Source organism: Eptatretus burgeri, chromosome 1 (assembly GCF_056783735.1).
Source record: "Eptatretus burgeri isolate ZD-2024b chromosome 1, Ebu_testis_v1, whole genome shotgun sequence".
Classification (NCBI taxonomy): domain Eukaryota; kingdom Metazoa; phylum Chordata; class Myxini; order Myxiniformes; family Myxinidae; genus Eptatretus; species Eptatretus burgeri.
Window position 1 is genome coordinate 156205482 of NC_140961.1, and position 21603 is coordinate 156227084.

General features: G+C 45.5%; 1 protein-coding gene across 1 annotated transcript in view; it reads left to right on the forward strand.

Annotated features, from left to right (window-relative positions):
- The window catches only part of LOC147035821 (extracellular calcium-sensing receptor-like), a 95206-nt gene extending 83623 nt beyond the window's left edge, over positions 1-11583 (forward strand). Inside the window, exon 10 of the mRNA XM_085869673.1 lies at positions 11108-11583. Within this exon, the coding sequence (XP_085725799.1) occupies positions 11108-11583 (476 nt within the window). The remainder of the gene's footprint in view (positions 1-11107) is intronic.
- Positions 11584-21603: the final 10020 nt, after the last annotated feature.

The window sequence follows — 21603 nt, forward strand, 5'->3', positions numbered from 1 at the left end:
ATTCTGTCTTTGTGGTCTTTTTGGCCTTTGGGGTCTTTTGTGTCTTAATGAATGTTCCAAGGTCGAAGGGGTCTCAGAAGGGTCGAAAGACACATTCCAATTGTACGTACGTAATCAACATATAGTCACTCGGCTGGACGGATGGATGGAGGGACAGAGGGATGGAAGGAAGGACAAACAGACAAGAGCCAAGACCTTTATAAATATATTTCTTTTTGGAGGGGTGGGGGTCTTCATGGTCCCTCTTTTTATAAATAGATGTACAATGTTTGGTACATCACTGGTGATGAAGATCGTGGTCACGTTTCATCGCAACTGTGTGTATCATTTCTGATAAGAAAGCAGATACTTATTTTGTGGGGGCAACGCCCCCCCCACCCCCCATAAACTCCCTCTGTGGACCCCCTCATACCCGATGTTTTTATAGCCCGGCAACATCGCTGTTATATAATTGGCTATTCTGTCCTTTGTCTTCTGTCTCGTCTTCTGTCACACTTATGGCCGCGTATGTCCCTTTGATCTGAGGGCTATAAATAGAAATTTGTCCAACGTCACCACTCTTCCCATCATGCATGCTAATTCACCGTGTCGACATTTAAATTTTATAACTGCAAAATTGTTTCATCATTTTTAACCTAGACTTTTACTGCCCCAGCCACGCGATATTTCTTTTCTGTTGTCGTGAACTAACTTTGATAAATCCTGGGTGATGAAGGTTGTGGTCAAGTTCCATCAGCATTGCATGTGTAGTTTCAGAGAAGAAAGCAAATACCTATTTTGGAGGGCAACCCCCGTAGGGCCTGATTTTTTTATTGCCATGAAAAACTTTGGTAAAAATAGGGTCCTGAAGGTTGTGATAAAGTTTCATCAAAATGGTATGCGTAGCTTTAGAGAAGAAGTTGCATGTATTTGTGGATGGATGGATGAGATGCCATCCCATCAGTTCCATGGAACTCTGTTCCAGGTCAGCTGAAAATCATGCTTTTGTTTTAGATTCTCAAGAATGCTTCCAATGCCCCAAATACTTTTGGCCAACTAAACATCGGGATGCTTGTATACTTATGGCTGAAGAATTTCTACCTTTATATGATCCTGTGACTATCACTCTGTTGGTCCTTTCACTCATTGGGATATTATTGGTGTCTGTGGTTCTAGCGATGATGTACACACAACGTGAACTCCCTTTGATGAATGATGAAAATTTTATAGTGAATCTCCTGTTCCTTGTGGCATTAGGAGGATCCTTTGTGAGTGCTTTGGTTTTTATTGGGAAACCAACAGATAACGTGTGCAGCTTACGGGAAACGTTTCCCTGTGTCCTGATTTCATTGGCCATCACCTGCATGCTCGCTAAATGTGCAAGAATTCTAGTTGCTTTTAAAGGTATTGTTTGAATGTTGGTTTTTATTGAAACTGTTTATGAAACCAATGTTTTTTATAAAACTCGTGACACAATTCTGATTCTGATGATATGCAGAATAGGAGATTTTAATAGAACAAACATTATCAAAACAAACATATAACATGCACACTTGTATTTCGAGATTGTTACCTGTGGGAATGAATGTGTATTTCTCTGCCGATGATCCTATGTCCAGATTTATTACTTATATTTTAATCTTTTGTCATTCAGAGAGGGCTTCGATGATTGTCAGTGGTGAGCTGATGATCCAGATTGCCATTGTTTCAAGAACATGATAAGTTCAAGGAATTCTTCATGTCTGTCTCTGTCTCTCTGTCTGTCTGTCTGTCTCTCTCTCTCTTCCTATCATCAGTTTGCTGTCATGTCATGGTGGATGTGTCTAAGTTGCTTATCCACACACAACCACTGAGTTTCTCCTGAAGAGAGCATGACAACATTTGTTACTTCGTCGAACTTTATCATGTGTAACTCAAAGTTATTGTACATTAATCCCAGATGAATAACCAACTGGCCTGACACCCGAGTCTGTTGACACCAACAACAATTCCATTCTTGGCAACACCAGAGATACATCCAATATATCCATGTTGATTGCACTTCAGCTTTCACAGCCTGTGCAATTAACATATTACGAATAATCAAGTCAAAATCCTGAAAGTAATGGAAATGAGTATATTTTGGTGATGGAGCAGATAAGTGTAACAGAAGGTGGCATGTTTAACAGCTTGTTGGTCTCAACACAGTGACCAGAGACTTAAGAATCGAAAAAGTCACAGTTATTGAACAAAGGATTCAGAGAGCAACAATAGATCAATTCATTTTAAATTCATTTTCGAGAATATGTTGCCGAGCTAAGTGAGGATCAGTTTTGGGAACAATATAAATAAATAAAAGTAATTAAAGCCAATGTGCATGGAATTACGAAAAGGATGTCATTTTGAACAAATTTGTTCGAGTGATTAAGAAGCAGTTTCCGATTGTGTGGATGGAGGAAGCGCAGTGGGATCTCATGGAGCTGGGCTTTCAGAAGGCATTTGAAAATGGAACACAAAGAAGGCTTGTGACTCGGTATGGGACCTCAGTCAACTGGATAGGAGAATGGTTTGGTGATGGGGGAAAATGAATGGCTGTATTCTTCTTCTTCTTCTTTTCTTCTTCTTCTTCTTTTTCTTCCTCTTCTGTTTCTTCTTCTTCTTCTTCTTCTTCTTCTTCTTCTTCTTCTTCTTCTTCTTCTTCTTCTTCTTCTTCTTCTTCTTCTTCTTCTTCTTCTTCTTCTTCTTCTTCCTCTCTTTTTTTTCTTTTTTCTTCTTCTTAGTCTTTCTGTTCTTCATCTTCTTCTTCTTCCTCTTCTTCTACTTCTTCTTGCATATGCCAGCTTGGCTGCTGTCATTTTGTTGGGGAACAGCTCTCCCTCTGATGCTGTGCCCCAATGCCAACACAGTGATACTCGTTTTGGCGACCTCAGAAGGTTGACAGCCTGAGTAAACCCCACCTGGTGATAATATGGAGACCAACGGGGCTCAACTCAGGACACTTAGATACCACCCTAACCACTTAGCCAACACCAGGCTATGGATGGCTGTAAGTTGGTGTAGATCTGGCTGAGAGGTTGTAAGTCATGGGATATCTTTAGGATTCATAACTAGACCATTTTGTTTGTAAGTCATGGGATATCTTTGGGATTCATAACAACACCAACATTATATGTATAATTTACACCATTGACATGGACATTGGATGCAGGAGTCACCTTTCCAAAATTTGATAGCGGAGATGGGAGCGGGGGGGTGGGTGGTGTGGGGGTGTGTGTGGGGGGGGAGTTATGTTATTGACAAAATTTCTGATACTGTTACAGATTTGGCAAAACATTGACGGTTGTTTGTCAACGTCAATATTTTTAAGCTGCTGGGGATGGGGAAGTCTATAATGAAAGTTGTAACTATGTAATGCAAGCATGTAACACAGAAGAAACGTCTAAGGATGTGAATAGTGGGGTGTGCAGTGTACAAACTGTGGGGTGAGCAGACAGCACTACTTCTGTCAGTGACAGTTTCGGCTTTTAGGGAATTTGGTTCTATTCACAGGGGGAACAAATTACAATTCCAACTAAAAAGCATGTGAAAAGGAATATCCCGTCTGCATCCGCTTTGTATTCAGACTTGTTCTTCTTCCCTATCGTAAACATGATAAATACAGCTAAAAATAAATTCAAAAACTTTGACGATTTTAGGAGACCTTGACCTTTTGACTTCAACAGCAATCAGCTTCAGTGAGCCAAAATGCAAACCCTGCTTAAATTTCAAATAAATCGGATGAAAATTAACGACTTCATGCAACCTTGACATTTTGATTTAAATATCAACACTCAGCTTCTTGCTTTTGATTATTGAACTAACTCAGTGACCCAATCTGCGATTTGTTTAAATTTCAGGTCAATCGGATGAAAATTGATGATTTTATGCAGCTTTGACCTTTTCATCTTACAAAAAACAAATGTGCCCTAGCTTTTGATTGATGACCTAATTCAGTGACCCAATATGCAAATTATTTTAATTTCAGGTCAATTGGATGATAATTGATGATTTTATGTGACGCTGACCTTTGACATTTTTAATAAATTATTAATTTGTCTTCATATTTTCAAACGGCCAGAAAAAAACAAAATGCCAGTTGATCTTCCGAATTTTATAAAAAAAAACAGGAAGGAGGAGACCCGTTTTATTCATTACCAGCAAATACAACCCATCACTTTGCTGACGGCGATACTAAAGGGGGGAGGGGTGAAGAGGAAGAGAAGGTTGGGAGAGAGAGTGTGGGGAGAGAGAGGAGAGGATGATGGGGGGAGGGGAGGGGGATGTGCGGTGGAGCGATAATTACCAGCCGAACGAATCCAGAGAAAAACACCACCCAGACACGTCCAGAGAAAAACACCACCCGGATGTGGCTGGAGCCAAGCTCGCCAGAGACAAATACGGCTCGGACACGTCCGGAGACAAACTCCCATCCGGACACGATAAATTTAATGCTTTGGAAATCTCACATTTTCTTGTGCATCTATGGAGAAGGATAGCCTTGTCGCCCGCGATATAAACATTGCAGATAATCCGCCATCTTGCCTGCTCATCTTTGTATGTGTCATGTGGTACATCGGTTCAGGGTCTGCGCAAACATAATAACTATTTGTAAAAACATCAGTTTTTCAACAGATTTGCTTTGATACCCTGTAGAGCACCTCACAAAACCACCGAAAATATAGAAACAGATCTGGCAGATGCTATGGACTGTCAGTCCCTCTGGGGGACAGGACGTGAGTTTTCTCAGTGAACGCAATGAATCATATAGCTCAATGAAGCTGGTTAATTTTGGCATGTTGCTAAATTATTTGTTCACTAAATATAATTCTCCAAGCAGTAGAAAAAGATATATGTTCCAAGTTAGCGCTTGGTTGAGCAGGCCCAAAAATAATTGCGGCTTCAGCTCCCAGTGAGGTTACTCAGGAAAGGACTTAAGACCCCAGACAGCGATGTGTCCAAAGAACACCCAATGAAGCTTATAATTAAATATGGCCGTTAAATATCTTCAAAACGGGTGTTTTAATTAACACAAACATCCAATTTTAACTCTTGCACTTCTTAGTAGGCATGCAAAGTTTCAGGTTGCTCGGTTTCATAGTTTTGGTGTTATGGAGGAGACACACTGACACACACACACACACACACACATTGACATTTAATAGCATAGATTTTTTTTCTCAAAATGGCTGGTGGCGTTGAGAACCCGGCAAGTCATGTACCCGAAATGCTGTTTTTTTTAACCTCCCCTGCCCATGCCCGCCTCCCCCCCCTAAAAAAAAGACACGAGTCTGGTACCAGACATGTCAGTTTTCTTCCCCTAAACAGATATGACTTGTGTCATATACCTGATACATCAAGTACACACTCACGAAGGCTATTAAAAATACAATCAACAGTTCGAAACAAATATATAACTAGAAGGGCACTTGTTAGAGCACATAACTCCACAACACAATGCCTGGTTCAGTGGAACATATCGAGCCCAATAACCGCTTGAGATATTGTGCTGTATTTCATTTTTCGCCCCATCTCTGATTGGTGAAGAATCATTTTAAAGATTAAATAATTCTCGTATCCGCATTTGGATTCAGATATTCACCAAAATCGAATCATTTAGTCCTTGTCACACATCCAACCTGTGCATCAAGTTTAGTCTGAATCCGTCTACAACTTTTTGAGACATAGTGCTAAACATTGGTTTAGCCCGATCTCTCAATGGTGAAGAATCGCTCAAAAATTTATCGAATATCGGATTTTCAGAAAAATTGCATCAATTCGTCCTTGTCACACACCCAAAGTATCCACCAAGTTTCGTCCGAATCCATCTGCAACTTTTTGAGATATCATGCTATGTATTGTTTTTGGCCCAATCTCTCAATGGTGATAATCAATTTTAACAATTGTAGTTGACAGATCCAGATCCAGATCTTCACCAAAATCTAATCAGTTCGTCCTTCTCATGCACCCAACTTGCTCACAAATTTCATCCGGATTCATCCACAACTTTTTTGAGATATCATGCTATCTATCATTTTTGGCACTATCTCTTAATGTTGAAGAATCGGTTAGAAAATTAAAGTAGCCGGATACACATCCGGATCTTCACCAAAATAAAATACTTTTGTACTTGTCACACATGCAACCTGCTCAACAAATTTCATACGGATTCGTCCACAACTTTTTCAGATATACTTCACACAGACAGACCAACAAATAGACAGAAAGGGGTGAAAACATCACCTCCTTCCACATTTGGTGGTGGAGGAAATAACGTATGGAAAAATACAAAAAAACTACACACTTGGTGCATATGAAAATTATTTGCTCTGCCATTTTTCCAGATCGATCTACAGTCAACATTTAATGCACAGATTTACGTATATAGGATGTGGACTCGCTCGGCTACCTGGTCCAACTCGCCACAAGCGAAGTCAAAACATCACATTGCAAGCGTTACTCATCAAGAACTGTTCCCTTACACCACGTCTTCAGGACTTCAGTTCCTGTCCGAATTTGCAAACAGATGAAAACCATATCTTCAAAAATGAAACTTCAATCATGAAAATGATTTGTTGCATTCACTCAATTTGTCCACATTCTACAATTGACGCACAATTTGTCTACATTCTACATTCATCGCGCAATTTGTGAGTTTTAAGCCCAGTCGTAATAGACAAAACCTTAATCATAAAAAACTTTTGAATATTTGTATAACCCCCTTCTAAACACTGCATTCCCTTGTGGATGCCACAACACCCAACGTTACCTTGGGGGGGGGGGGCATCCCAATTTACCTCTTCCAAATTTCCATAAGCCCTGTCACAGGTTAGTGACATGGATCAAGTGAACCTCCCCTCACACACTCACATAAATACACCCAATATAAATCGTTCATTCTAAACCCTGCAAGACCTTGGCTTAAATGTTATTACACACATTTGATCTTCAACTCGGCAGCGGGGAGGTACCGTCCAACAAAGATGGTGGAGGTGCTTCCGGTTGTGGTGCCTGCAGTCCAAAAAGAAGTCTCCTTAATTACGACTTCTTTTCCTCCCCCACACTCCCCCACCCTCCCACCTCCCCCCCACTTCAACTATTCGGTCCCTTACAACAAAACAGCTATTTTGCTGTATGTCCCGTCGGGAAGGGTCTCCTCACCATCCAGCCACTCTCAGCCTCATCCGGATCGCCAGGAGCTTCCTTACCGCTGCTCACCCAATCAAACATACCCTCCGATGGGTCCCCATTTCCAGACACCACGGGCAGCCAGGGAAAAATTACCTCAAGGGGAGCCACAGTCACTACTCTTCCAAAGCTTGATCCATTCGTGCGGACCCACATATCTTCCCCACCCACACAATCCAACATCTCATTTCTTCCCCTGTTACCATTCAATTCTCAAACATTGCAGTGCAAAATGTTGATCGTGTTCCTTCTCTACCATGGCCTCCTTACATGTTATAATCCACATTCATTCTCCAAACAAAATTTAATTCTTTACACCTAAGACATCAACACCACAAGACGATTATTGTCACCAACCCGATCCCTTTTCCATCCATTGAGTCACTCTCATCCGCTCCCATCCTAATTACCCATGTCCCAATTTCTAGCAAAACTGAACCATTGGGACAGTAAGCATGAGGGCACATATCCTAAGTGCAAGTCGTCACAGGTTGGTCGAGTCCAAAATTGTCATCCTTCCCTTCTGGTTTTCTTCGCACCTTCCAATTCTCCCTTGTGGATTCTTTGCTTTCAATCTCCCTGGATTATACTTTTTTTTCTTCTAAATTTGCATGTTATTCCAAAATTTTGAAGATCAACCTGACTAATGGTTGGGTGCAGTGGTAGACTTCAAGCACAACCTCGATGATGAGATATCAGAGAATCACATCAGCCACAGGAACTGTGTTTACAAACTTTCTTGTGGGAGGCACAGAAGCGTGCATCCAAGGCAGGGGAATTTTAGAGCAGGCTGAACCAAAATGGCGGCTTAATATCCCTGTGAGGTTACTTCAGTCGTACCAAGGTGGCATCTTGGAACTGCTTTGTTGTTGTTTTTAATGATGAGCATCCTGATAGTTATCTTCAAAAGGGGTGCTTAAATTTACCCCAATGCACAGTTTTCATTCATGCTCTCCATTGGAGTTTTCTTCATCCATATACAAAGATTTAGGTCACCAGGTTTCATGGTTTTGGAGTTATAGAGGAGACACACAATGACACACTGACACACACACACACACACACACACACACACACACACACACACACACACACACACACACACACACACACACACACACACACACAAACTCACGCACTAACATTTATTATTATAGATATATACAACAACCCAATCAGATATTTACATTTGACTGGCAAATTTGGTTCCATGGAGATGTAATGGGCCACAGACTTTGTTCCTTTCAATTTCACCATCCATGATCAGGAGTGTCAAGGCAAAAGCAAACACTTGTAATTTGAGGAGAGAGCCTGACCTTGGAGAGGAAGAAGTCAGAATTGAGATTGTGACTGTCAAAAGGGCATTACTGAGAAACACCAAACTTTTATTACCATCCCTAAAATCTTGTTGGCTAGCATTTTTTAGTTGGGTTTGGCTTCAGATTAGATAGCTTGGCTTGATACTGACTTCAGGATAAATAATCAGGCAAAGCTTACAGATCACTCCTGTCTTCACGCCAATCAGATTATAGTGTACATGAAATGAGCATGATAGCTCACTCAACATAGAGAGTTTATTTAACACGATACCCCTCACACTCGTATGTAAGTATATCCTGTTATAATTTTCATAAAATAATAACTTCAAATATCTTATTTTTTTAATCTGGTAGTTTAGAGCAACTGAAGCTGTCTCAAACATCACCCTTGCATCCTTGCACTCTTTTCTTTGTTGGCACACCAGCTAATCTTACTGAAAGTAGAAGACTGAGTCACAGTTTTGGAGATGGAAGTGTTATTGATCACGAGAGAATGCAGCATCAATCAGCATTTTACAATGATATATCCTCGATCTCTTCTTCAGCACAATACTCTCATGCCATATTTCTTCTCTCATGAGAAGAAATATGGCATGCCTTCTCATGCCATATTTCGATGTGTATCATGGTTCTTGGATGTATTATGAAGGCGATTTGTATTTTCCAGTGTTCTTGTATATAACGCAATTTAAATCAAGTTCAATAGAGATTTTGAAAAACATATAAAGAAATTAATTCTGGATTTTACTGCAGTTTTTCCCAGTGTCTATCTCACCGCCCAATCTAACATGTGATATTAGGAATTCGTGCCTGTTGTTTGTGTCCTTTATAACGTCCTTGAAAACAGCAGGTTTCTTGTTTAGAATGATTTTCAATATTGTTTGACTGCCAGTCAGACGGACAGAGAAAATATGTTATCTCAATTCTCTCTGCACATGTACAGTCTGAACAAATTCAGAGCCAGAATACGGTAAAACGGAAAACTTGTCTTCATATTCATGTTCCGATCAATGTTGAAGATATAACCTTTGATATAAATAAGTTGTTCTTTGATCATAAACTGAGTCATAAAATGATAAGATGGACGGACGAAAAGACAGAATGACGGACATGAACCAATTGCTAAACCTTGTGGAGTAACAATGGAAGTCGATATGATTGAGTTTATAAAGTGGAAAACATGTGTAAGTAACACACCCAACCATTCAGAAAATAGAGTTCAGGGACAGTGAGGAGCATGTTGCACAGACAGAATTGACCAACTGCCTCATATTTTTTGGATGGTGACATAATTGTTAGTTTAGACTTCGTGTGGGCCTGATGTGAGATTCTGGCATGTTTGAGGAAGGTAACATTGTTTTCGAGCTTTCCTACCAGAGTTCAAGGTCTGATTAGTGTAGTTGGTTCTTCAGGAGGAGAAGGCAAGCTGCTTTCTCACAATGGCTTCACGACATTAATCTTTCTAACAGTGACTTAGTTTTGCTTTGGATAGTTAGAGACATTAAAATGTAAACTGATGGAAGAATGAAAGTAGTTGGTGCTTCTTTATATGTTCCACATCTTAATGTACTTTGATATTTACATTAGTTCTGATTAATCTTACAATTATTTCACCAAGTGTCTCATTGTGTCTTTTTCACCAGATATTTGCTCATAGATGGTAATGAAACAGTCTTTCTGCAATCTGAAAATTATTCCAATGTTTATGGATATTCATGCATGTTAGCCAAAGTACCAAAAAAGAAAGATGATATTCAAAGTGCAAGAACCTTCACATCTTAACTTGCATTTCCAGATAGAAAACTCTATCATTTTTTTTTTCGACAAACCTATTGAGATTCTGATGTAGAATGAAGATCTTATCCTGCTGGTGAAGGCTAGTGTCGACCCGCAACAGCCAACAGGATGAACAATGGATAAAATCACCTGAATGTTGATAAAGTTTGTTCACTGCCATGGGAAGCAAAGATAAGATTACATTTCATTTCTTAATCCTTAGTCAGTGCAAACGAAAGAGATGAAATAAGGACAGGAGGTTATCAGTGAGCTGTAGAGATAAATCCACCACTCTGAATTGAAAGACTTTGGGGGATCTTGAACAACCAGCAATCAGATCATGCCGGCCTTCCATCCATCTGTCTGACAATCCTGCTATCTTCTCCCAAACGCCTGTGCAGAAATTCACCAAACTTGGTAATTACGATCACCACACAGCAAGAAGATATAAAGAGCATTATCATTTTTGTCAGACACTATGAGACACAGGGGTGGGTTCTAAAACGTGAAATACCAAAAATTGCAATTTTGAGCACATTATTAAATATTTTCAATTGAACTTTAGATGTGCAATCAGCATTGCGGAATGCATGAAATATCCAACGACTTTTTTGAGATGATAGTCGGTTCCTGATCCAGAGGATGAGGACTTAGGGTCATAACTCTGAAGGTTTTTTTAAAATTCAAATTTTGATATTGATTCATTCCTCGTGGAACATTCTGACAACTTTGAACTTTCCTTTCGGTGTTTGAAATGGTGTGTCATCGACTTCACTCCAGTTATTAAATGTTAAAATATTGAAAATGATTCCCTTGATGCTTATTTTCAGGTTCTCCCTTCAACACTGTCCCAACTGCAGTCAAGTTACTGAAACACAAATATGTTTTGGCTTTTTGTTTTATCCCACAAGTGGTGTTTTCTTTACTCTGGGCTCTTGCAAGTGATCCAAGGGTAAATCACAACACAACGGCCCGTTTGGGAACCATCATTATTGAATGCACTTTGACTTCACCCCTTTGGGTTTTTTGTTCTTTGACCTACTTGATTATTTTGGCAATATTGTGTCTTGGTCTTGCTTCAAAGGCTCACAACAATGATTCTTCTTCAAATGAGGGAAAGTTTATAACGTACAACATGTTGTTTCTCTTAATGGTTGTGGTTGCTTTCATTCCCGCTTATATGAGCACACAAGGAAAACATACAATTATAACAGAAATGTTTGCAATAATTGCTACAGCATTTGCATTTCTTGGCTGCAGTTTTGTTCCAAAATGTTACAAAATTTACAAAAATAAAATATCATGAAACTTTCTTTCTTGTAGTATGTTTTTACCTGTGACATGTCACAGTTCTAAAAGAGCTCAGCATGGTTGTTTTTACTGTTGTTGTTGTGGTTCTTGTTTGGGATCGATTTTTGAAATGTGCACCAATTGGTCAGACAGCTTCCAAACCCCACCCACATTTGTCGCTTGACTCCACGCATCTTGGCGCCCCGTCAAAATAATATGGCTACCATCTTTGCTTTCTGGTGGGCCGAAGACCACAGGCCTGTTGGACTCTGCTGATTATACACTTCCCGGGTTTGTTGCATTAGATTTCCATCGGCTTTGTTTGGGTCGAGTGTTAATGACAATGAGGGACCCCCAAAAAATCTAATCATGTGTCGAATAAAAATGATAAGTGAGGTTCAATCAAGCCCATCAGCACGCATGCCACTCTTCTCCCCCCCCCAAAAAAAAAAAATAGTGTGGGCCTCGGACAGCAGGCCTGTAGGACTCCGCTGATTCTACACTGTCAGTGTTTGTTTTATTTCTCAAAGTTTTATTGTCAATATCTATAAAGATCATCACATCGCATTCATCACCATTCATCATCACTTGTCTCAAGAAACCAGGAAAACACTGCTCTTTATTGTGGAGATGCTATTTGCAGTAAATGTGATGTCACGCGTCACAGGCGACAACTGGAAATGAAAAAAGGGAATAAAACTTTAGAAATGCTACGTATGTTTGTATGTTTGTTTGTATGTGTGTATGTGTGTACTTATGTATGTATGTATGTATGTATGTATGTATATATATATATATATATATATATATATATATATATATATATATATATATATATGTATGTATGTCTATGTTTGTTTGTGTGTATTTATGAATATGTATATGTTGGGTGGTCGCTAGACTTCCGTTATTCTCAGGTTTTCCGTCTGTCTGTATGTATGTAATTGACAGCTCTGGAGGCCAGAGGAATCAACCGATTTTGATGAAACTTGACTAGTAGTTTCATACCAGGATCGAGTTTTATGCTTTTGAGCATCGTTGCTATGGACACCAGCGTTGCCTAGCAACGGGATTTGAAATTTTTGATATAAAAAAAAATTCGAAAATCTAAAATCGGCTTCTGCCCTTTTATGCGCACGAAAATCAACCTCTTTGTCAAAAAATTTCAGCCCCATCTGTCAAAAACTGTCTGATTAGTATGCAATTATATAGCGACCACCCATGTCACCTACCGGCTTGTATGTATATATTGTTGCGGGTCGATGACCGGTGGCGAGAACGACGCGAGGTGTGGAAAGTTACGTCGTATCCCACCAGACTCCCGGAATTGTGGGCCATCGCTCCGGATAATTCCGTGACGCGGTGGGTCGCTTCGCCGATGCGTAGCGTAGGGTCTTTTTGTCTGGAACCAATTTACCTAATTAACGACGTCTTCCGGGGAACCACGCCCTCTGTATGCCTTGCCTGATCCGGATCACTCGACCACCTACCAACTACCAACCAGAGTTCCGGATCGGATGCAGCCAAGCGGAACTACCAAGGACAAACTGGCTAGAATGAACAGATGATCGGGGATACAGACCCGCCGAAAAACTTAGATCCGAACCTTGTTGGACCAATGGAGGAAAAGACAAAAATGAACTGGGAACATTTCTACAATAATTTAGTTACAAGCACCAACAAAAGAAAGAAACAGAGCAGACTTACGTGGGAATACAACAGGCAAGATTTACAATGATCAACTAAAAACAATAAAAGACGGTGCCACACACTCAGACGAAAATAAACCCAGATGTTTGCAAAGGACCCCCACAGCCAGAGAGGGAGGTGAGCTGATATCGCAGTTCTCTCGGGTACCTGAACGTTTGAGGGAAAGGGATGCTCCGTGGTGCGGCACCAGTCAATGCTTGAGCAGCTCGGTCCACGGCCGCCTGCATAGAGACCATGTCTGTGAAGGAGCCCGGGTCGAGTAAAGGGTAGTCCGAGGCGGGGATCAGGGTTTACAGCTTACTCCCAAGACACTGACTTTCCTGTGCACTCGCTGTCCCTCTCAGCACTCAACCAATGAATGCTCCAACTCTCTCTCCCTCTCTGCCTCAACCAACGAACCCTCCGACTCCCTCTCTGCCTCAACCAACGAACCCTCCGACTCTCTCAGCCTCAACCAACGAACCCTCCGACTCTCTGTGCCTCAACCAAGGAACACTCGGACTCTTACTCTGCCTCAACCAACGAACCCTCCGACTCTCTCTGCCTCAACCAACGAACCCTCCGACTCTCTCTGCCTCAACCAACGAACCCTCCGACTCTCTCTGCCTCAACCAACGAACCCCCCGACTCTCTCAGCCTCAACCAACAAACCCTCCGACTCTCTCAGCCTCAACCACCGAACCCTCCAACTCTCTCAGCCTCAATCAACGAACCCTCCGACTCTCTCAGCCTCAACCAACGAACCCTCCAACGCTCTCTGCCTCAACAAACGAACCCTCCGACTCTCTCTGCCTCAACCAATGAACACTCCGACTCTCTCAGCTTTAACCAACGAAACCCTCCAACTCTCTCTCTGCCTCATCCAATGAACACTCCGACTCTCTCAGCTTTAACCAACGAAACCCTCCAACTCTCTCTCTGCCTCATCCAACGAACCCTCCGACTCTCTCAGCCTCAACCAACGAACCCTCCGACTCTCTCTGCCACAAACAACGAACACTCCGACTCTCTCAGCCTCAACCAACGAACCCTCCGACTCTCTCAGCCTCAACCAACGAACCCTCCCACTCTCTCAGCCTCAACCAACGAACCCTCCCACTCTCTCAGCCTCAACCAACGAACCCTCCAACTCTCTCTGCCTCAACCAACGAACCCTCCGACTCTCTCTCTCTCTGCGTCAACAAACGAACCCTCCGACTCTCTCAGCCTGAACCAATGAACCCTCCGACTCTCTCTGCCTCAACCAACGAACCCTCCAACTCTCTCAGCCTCAAGCAACGAAACCTCAGACTCTCTCAGCCTCAACCAACGAACTCTCCGACCCTCGCAGCGGAAAAGGAATGAACCATCCGACTCTCTCAGCCTCAACCAATGAACCCTCCGACTCTCTCTGCCTCAACCAACGAACCCTCCAACTCTCTCAGCCTGAACCAACGAACCATCCGACTCTCTCTCTGCCTCAACCAACGAACCCTCCGACTCTCTCTGCCTCAACCAATGAACACTCCGACTCTCTCAGCCTCAACCAACGAAACTCTCCAACTCTCTCTCTGCCTCAACCAATGAACACTCCGACTCTCTCAGCCTCAGCCAACGAACCCTCCGACTCTCTCAGCCTCAAGCAACGAACACTCCGACTCTCTCAGCCTCAACCAACGAACCCTCCGACTCTCTGTGCCACAACCAACGAACACTCCGACTCTCTCAGCCTCAAGCAACGAACCCTGCGACTCTCTCAGCCTCAAGCAACGAACCCTCCAACTCTCTCAGCCTCAACCAACGAATCCTCCAACTCTCTCTCTGCCTCAACCAACGAACCCTCTGACTCTCTCTCTCTGCATCAACCAACGAACCGTCCAACTCTCTCAGCCTGAACCAATGAACCCTCCGACTCTCTCTGCCTCAACCAACGAACCCTCCAACTATCTCAGCCTCAACCAACGAACCCTCCGACTCTCTCAGCCTCAACCAACGAACTCTCCGACCTCTCAGCCTCAAGAATGAACCATCCGACTCTCTCAGCCTCAACCAACGAACCCCCCGACTCTCTCTGCCTCAACCAACGAACCCTCCAACTCTCTCAGCCTGAACGAACGAACCATCCGACTCGCTCTCTGCCTCAACCAACGAACCCTCCGACTCTCTCTGCCTCAACCAATGAACACTCCGACTCTCTCAGCCTCAACCAACGAAACCCTCCAACTCTCTCTGCCTCAACCAATGAACACTCCGACTCTCTCAGCCTCAAGCAACGAACCCTCCTACTCTCTCAGCCTCAAGCAACGAACCCTCCGACTCTCTCAGCCTCAACCAACGAACCCTCCGACTCTCTCTGCCACAACCAACGAACACTCCGACTATCTCAGCCTCAACCAACGAACCCTCGGACTCTCTCAGCTTCAAGCAACGAACCCTCCGACTCTCTCAGCCTCAACCAACGAACCCTCCGACTCTCTCTCTCTCTGACTCAACCAATGAACCCTCCGACTCTCTCTCTCTCTCTCTCTCTGCGTCAACCAACGAACCCTCCGACTCTCTCAGCCTGAACCAATGAACCCTCCGACTCTCTCTGCCTCAACCAACGAACCCTCCAACTCTCTCAGCCTCAACCAACGAACCCTCCGACTCTCTCATCCTCAACCAAGGAACTCTCCGACCCTCTCAGCCTCAACGAATGAACCATCCGACTCTATCAGCCTCAACCATCGAACCCTCCAACTCTCTCTGCCTGAATCAACGAACCCTAAGACTCTCTCTGCCTCAATCAACGAACCCTCCAACTCTCTCAGCCTCAACCAACGATCCCTCCCACTCTCTCAGCCTCAACGAACGAACCCTCCAACTCTCTCTGCCTCAACCAACGAACCCTCCGACTCTCTCTCTCTCTGCGTCAACAAACGAACCCTCCGACTCTCTCAGCCTGAACCAATGAACCCTCCGACTCTCTCTGCCTCAACCAACGAACCCTCCAACTCTCTCAGCCTCAAGCAATGAAACCTCAGACTCTCTCAGCCTCAACCAACGAACTCTCCGACCCTCTCAGCCTCAACGAATGAACCATCCGACTCTCAGCCTCAACCAATGAACCCTCCGACTCTCTCTGCCTCAACCAACGAACCCTCCAACTCTCTCAGCCTGAAGCAACGAACCATCCGACTCTCTCTCTGCCTCAACCAACGAACCCTCCGACTCTCTCTGCCTCAACCAATGAACACTCCGACTCTCTCAGCCTCAAACAACGAAACCCTCCAACTCTCTCTCTGCCTCAACCAATGAACACTCCGACTCTCTCAGCCTCAACCAACGAACCCTCCGACTCTCTGTGCCACAACCAACGAACACTCCGACTCTCTCAGCCTCAAGCAACGAACCCTCCAACTCTCTCAGCCTCAAACAACGAACCCTCCAACTCTCTCTCTGCCTCAAACAACGAACCCTCCGACTCTCTCTCTCTCTCTGCGTCAACCAACGAACCGTCCAACTCTCTCAGCCTGAACCAATGAACCCTCCGACTCTCTCTGCCTCAACCAACGAACCCTCCAACTATCTCAGCCTCAACCAACGAACCCTCCGACTCTCTCTGCCTCAACCAACGAACCCTCCAACTATCTCAGCCTCAACCAACGAACCCCCCGACTCTCTCTGCCTCAACCAACGAACCCTCCAACTCTCTCAGCCTCAACCAATGAACACTCCGACTCTCTCAGCCTCAACCAATGAAACCCTCCAACTCTCTCTGCCTCAACCAATGAACACTCCGACTCTCTCAGCCTCAACCAACGAACCCTCCTACTCTCTCAGCCTCAAGCAACGAACCCTCCGACTCTCTCAGCCTCAACCAACGAACCCTCCGACTCTCTCTGCCACAACCAACGAACACTCCGACTATCTCAGCCTCAACCAACGAACCCTCCGACTCTCTCAGCTTCAAGCAACGAACCCTCCGACTCTCTCAGCCTCAACCAACGAACCCTCCGACTCTCTCTCTCTGCCTCAACCAATGAACCCTCCGACTCTCTCTCTCTGCGTCAACCAACGAACCCTCCGACTCTCTCAGCCTGAACCAATGAACCCTCCGACTCTCTCTGCCTCAACCAACGAACCCTCCAACTCTCTCAGCCTCAACCAACGAACCCTCAGACTCTCTCAGCCTCAACCAACGAACTCTCCGACCCTCTCAGCCTCAACAAATGAACCATCCGACTCTATCAGCCTCAACCATCGAACCCTCCAACTCTCTCTGCCTGAATCAACGAACCCTAAGACTCTCTCAGCCTCAACCAACGAACCCTCCGACTCTCTCAGCCTGAATCAACGAACCATCCGACTCTCTCTCTGCCTCAACCAATGAAACTCCGACTCTCTCAGCCTCAAAGAACGAACCCTCCGACTCTCTGTGCCTGAATCAACGAACCCTCCGTCTCTCTCTGCCTCAACCAACGAACCCTGCGACTCTCTCAGCCTCAAAGAACGAACCCTCCGACTCTCTCAGCCTCAAAGAACGAACCCTCCGACTCTCTCTCTGCCTGAATCAAGGAACCCTCCGACTCTCTCTCTGCCTCAACCAACGAACCCTCCGACTCTCTCAGCCTCAAAGAACGAACCCTCCGACTCTCTCTGCCTCAACCAACGAAACCTCCGACTCTCTCTCCCTCAACCAACGAACCCTCCGACTCTCAGCCTCAACCAACGAACCTTCCGACTCTCTCTCAGCCTCAACCAACGAACCTTCCGACTCTCTCTCAGCCTCAAGCAATGAACGTTCTGACTTTCTCTCTCTCTGCGTCAACCAACGAACACTCCGACTCTCTCTCAGCCTCAACTAACGAACCCTCCAACTCTCTCTGCCTCAAACAATGAACCCTCCGGCTCTCTCTGCCTCAACCAACGAACCTCCGACTCTCTCTGCCTCAACCAACGAACCCTCCGACTCTCTCTCAGCCTCAACCAATGAACTCTCCGACCCTCTCTGCCTCAACCAACGAACCCTCCGACTCTCTCAGCCTCAACCAACGAATCCTCCGACTCTCTCAGCCTCAACCAACGAAACCTCCGACTCTCTCTCCCTCAACCAACGAACCCTCCGACTCTCATCCTCAACCAACGAACCTTCCGACTCTCTCTCAGCCTCAACCAATGAACCTTCCGACTCTCTCTCTCTGCATCAACCAATGAACACTCTGACTCTCTCTCACCCTCAACCAACGAACCCTCCAACTCTCTCTGCCTCAAACAACGAACCCTCCGACTCTCTCTGCCTCAAACAACGAACCCTCCGACTCTCTCTGCCTCAACCAATGAACACTCCGACTCTCTCAGCCTCAACCAACAAAACCCTCCAAATCTCTCTCTGCCACAAACAACGAACCCTCCAACTCTCTCAGCCTCAACCAACGAACCCTCCAACTCTCTCTCTGCCTCAACCAACGAACCCTCCGACTCTCTCTCTCTCTGCGTCAACCAACGAACCGTCCAACTCTCTCAGCCTGAACCAATGAACCCTCCGACTCTCTCTGCCTCAACCAACGAACCCTCCAACTCTCTCAGCCTCAACCAACAAACCCTCCGACTCTCTCAGCCTCAACCAACGAACTCTCCGACCCTCTCAGCCTCAACGAATGAACCATCCGACTCTCTCAGCCTCAACCAACGAACCCCCCGACTCTCTCTGCCTCAACCAACGAACCCTCCAACTCTCTCAGCCTGAACGAACGAACCATCCGACTCGCTCTCTGCCTCAACCAACGAACCCTCCAACTCTCTCAGCCTCAACCAACGAAACCCTCAAACTCTCTCTGCCTCAACAAATGAACACTCCGACTCTCTCACCCTCAACCAACGAACCCTCCGACTCTCTCAGCCTCAAGCAACGAACCCTCCGACTCTCTCAGCCTCAACCAACGAACCCTCCGACTCTCTCTGCCACAACCAACGAACACTCCGACTATCTCAGCCTCAACCAACAAACCCTCCGACTCTATCTCTCTCTCTGCCTCAACCAATGAACCCTCCAACACTCTCTCTCTCTCTCTCTCTCTCTCTCTCTCTCTCTCTCTCTCTCTCTCTCTCTCTCTCTCTCTCTCTCTCTCTCTCTCTCTCTCTCTCTCTCTCTCTCTCTCTCTCTGCGTCAACCAACGAACCCTCTGACTCTCTCAGCCTGAACCAATGAACCCTCCGACTCTCTCTGCCTCAACCAACGAACCCTCCAACTCTCTCAGCCTCAACCAACGAACGCTCCGACTCTCTCAGCCTCAACCAACGAACTCTCCGACTCTCTCAGCCTCAACGAATGAACCATCCGACTCTCTCAGCCTCAACCATCGAACCCTCCAACTCTCTCAGCCTGAACCAACGAACCATCCAACTCTCTCTGCCTCAACCAACGAACCCTCCAACTCTCTCAGCCTCAACCAACGAATCCTCCGACTCTCTCAGCCTGAATCAACGAACCATCCGACTCTCTCTCTGCCTCAACCAACGAACCCTCCGACTCTCTCAGCCTCAAAGAACGAACCTTCCGACTCTCTCTGCCTGAATCAACGAACCCTCCGACTCTCTCTCTCTCTCTGCCTCAACCAACGAACCCTCCGACTCTCTCAGCCTCAAAGAATGAACCCTCCGACTCTCTCTGCCTCAACCAATGAACCCTCCAACTCTCTCTCAGCCTCAACCAACGAACCCTCCGACTCTCTCAGCCTCAACCAACGAAACCTCCGACTCTCTCTCCCTCAAGCAACGAACCCTCCGACTCTCAGCCTCAACCAACGAACCTTCCGACTCTCTCTCAGCCTCAACCAACGAACCTTCCGACTCTCTCTCAGCCTCAACCAACGAACCTTCCGACTCTCTCTCAGCCTCAAGCAATGAACGTTCTGACTTTCTCTCTCTCTGCGTCAACCAACGAACACTCCGACTCTCTCTCAGCCTCAACTAACGAACCCTCCAACTCTCTCTGCCTCAAACAATGAATCCTCCGACTCTCTCTGCCTCAACCAACGAACCTCCGACTCTCTCTGCCTCAACCAACGAACCCTCCGACTCTCTCTCAGCCTCAACCAATGAACTCTCCGACCCTCTCTGCCTCAACCAACGAACCCTCCGACTCTCTCAGCCTCAACCAACGAATCCTCCGACTCTCTCAGCCTCAACCAACGAAACCTCCGACTCTCTCTCCCTCAACCAACGAACCCTCCGACTCTCATCCTCAACCAACGAACCTTCCGACTCTCTCTCAGCCTCAACCAATGAACCTTCCGTCTCTCTCTCTCTGCGTCAACCAACGAACACTCTGACTCTCTCTCACCCTCAACCAACGAACCCTCCAACTCTCTCTGCCTCAAACAAGGAACCCTCCGACTCTCTCTGCCTCAAACAACGAACCCTCCGACTCTCTCTGCCTCAACCAATGAACACTCCGACTCTCTCAGCCTCAACCAACAAAACCCTCCAAATCTCTCTCTGCCACAAACAACGAACCCTCCAACTCTCTCAGCCTCAACCAACGAACCCTCCAACTCTCTCTCTGCCTCAACCAACGAACCCTCCGACTCTCTCTCTCTCTCTGCGTCAACCAACGAAACGTCCAACTCTCTCAGCCTGAACCAATGAACCCTCCGACTCTCTCTGCCTCAACCAACGAACCCTCCAACTCTCTCAGCCTCAACCAACAAACCCTCCGACTCTCTCAGCCTCAACCAACGAACTCTCCGACCCTCTCAGCCTCAACGAATGAACCATCCGACTCTCTCAGCCTCAACCAACGAACCCCCCGACTCTCTCTGCCTCAACCAACGAACCCTCCAACTCTCTCAGCCTGAACGAACGAACCATCCGACTCGCTCTCTGCCTCAACCAACGAACCCTCCAACTCTCTCAGCCTCAACCAACGAAACCCTCAAACTCTCTCTGCCTCAACAAATTAACACTCCGACTCTCTCACCCTCAACCAACGAACCCTCCGACTCTCTCAGCCTCAAGCAACGAACCCTCCGACTCTCTCACCCTCAACCAACGAACCCTCCGTCTCTCTCTGCCACAACCAACGAACACTCCGACTATCTCAGCCTCAACCAACAAACCCTCCGACTCTATCTCTCTCTCTGCCTCAACCAATGAACCCTCCGACTCTCTCTCTCTCTCTCTCTCTCTCTCTCTCTCTCTCTCTCTCTCTCTCTCTCTCTCTCTCTCTCTCTCTCTCTCTCTCTCTCTCTCTCTCTCTCTCTCTCTCTCTTTTTCTCTCTCTCTCTCTCTCTCTCTCTCTCTCTCTCTCTCTCTCTCTCTCTCTCTCTCTCTCTCTCTCTCTCTCTCTCTCTCTCTCTCTCTCTCT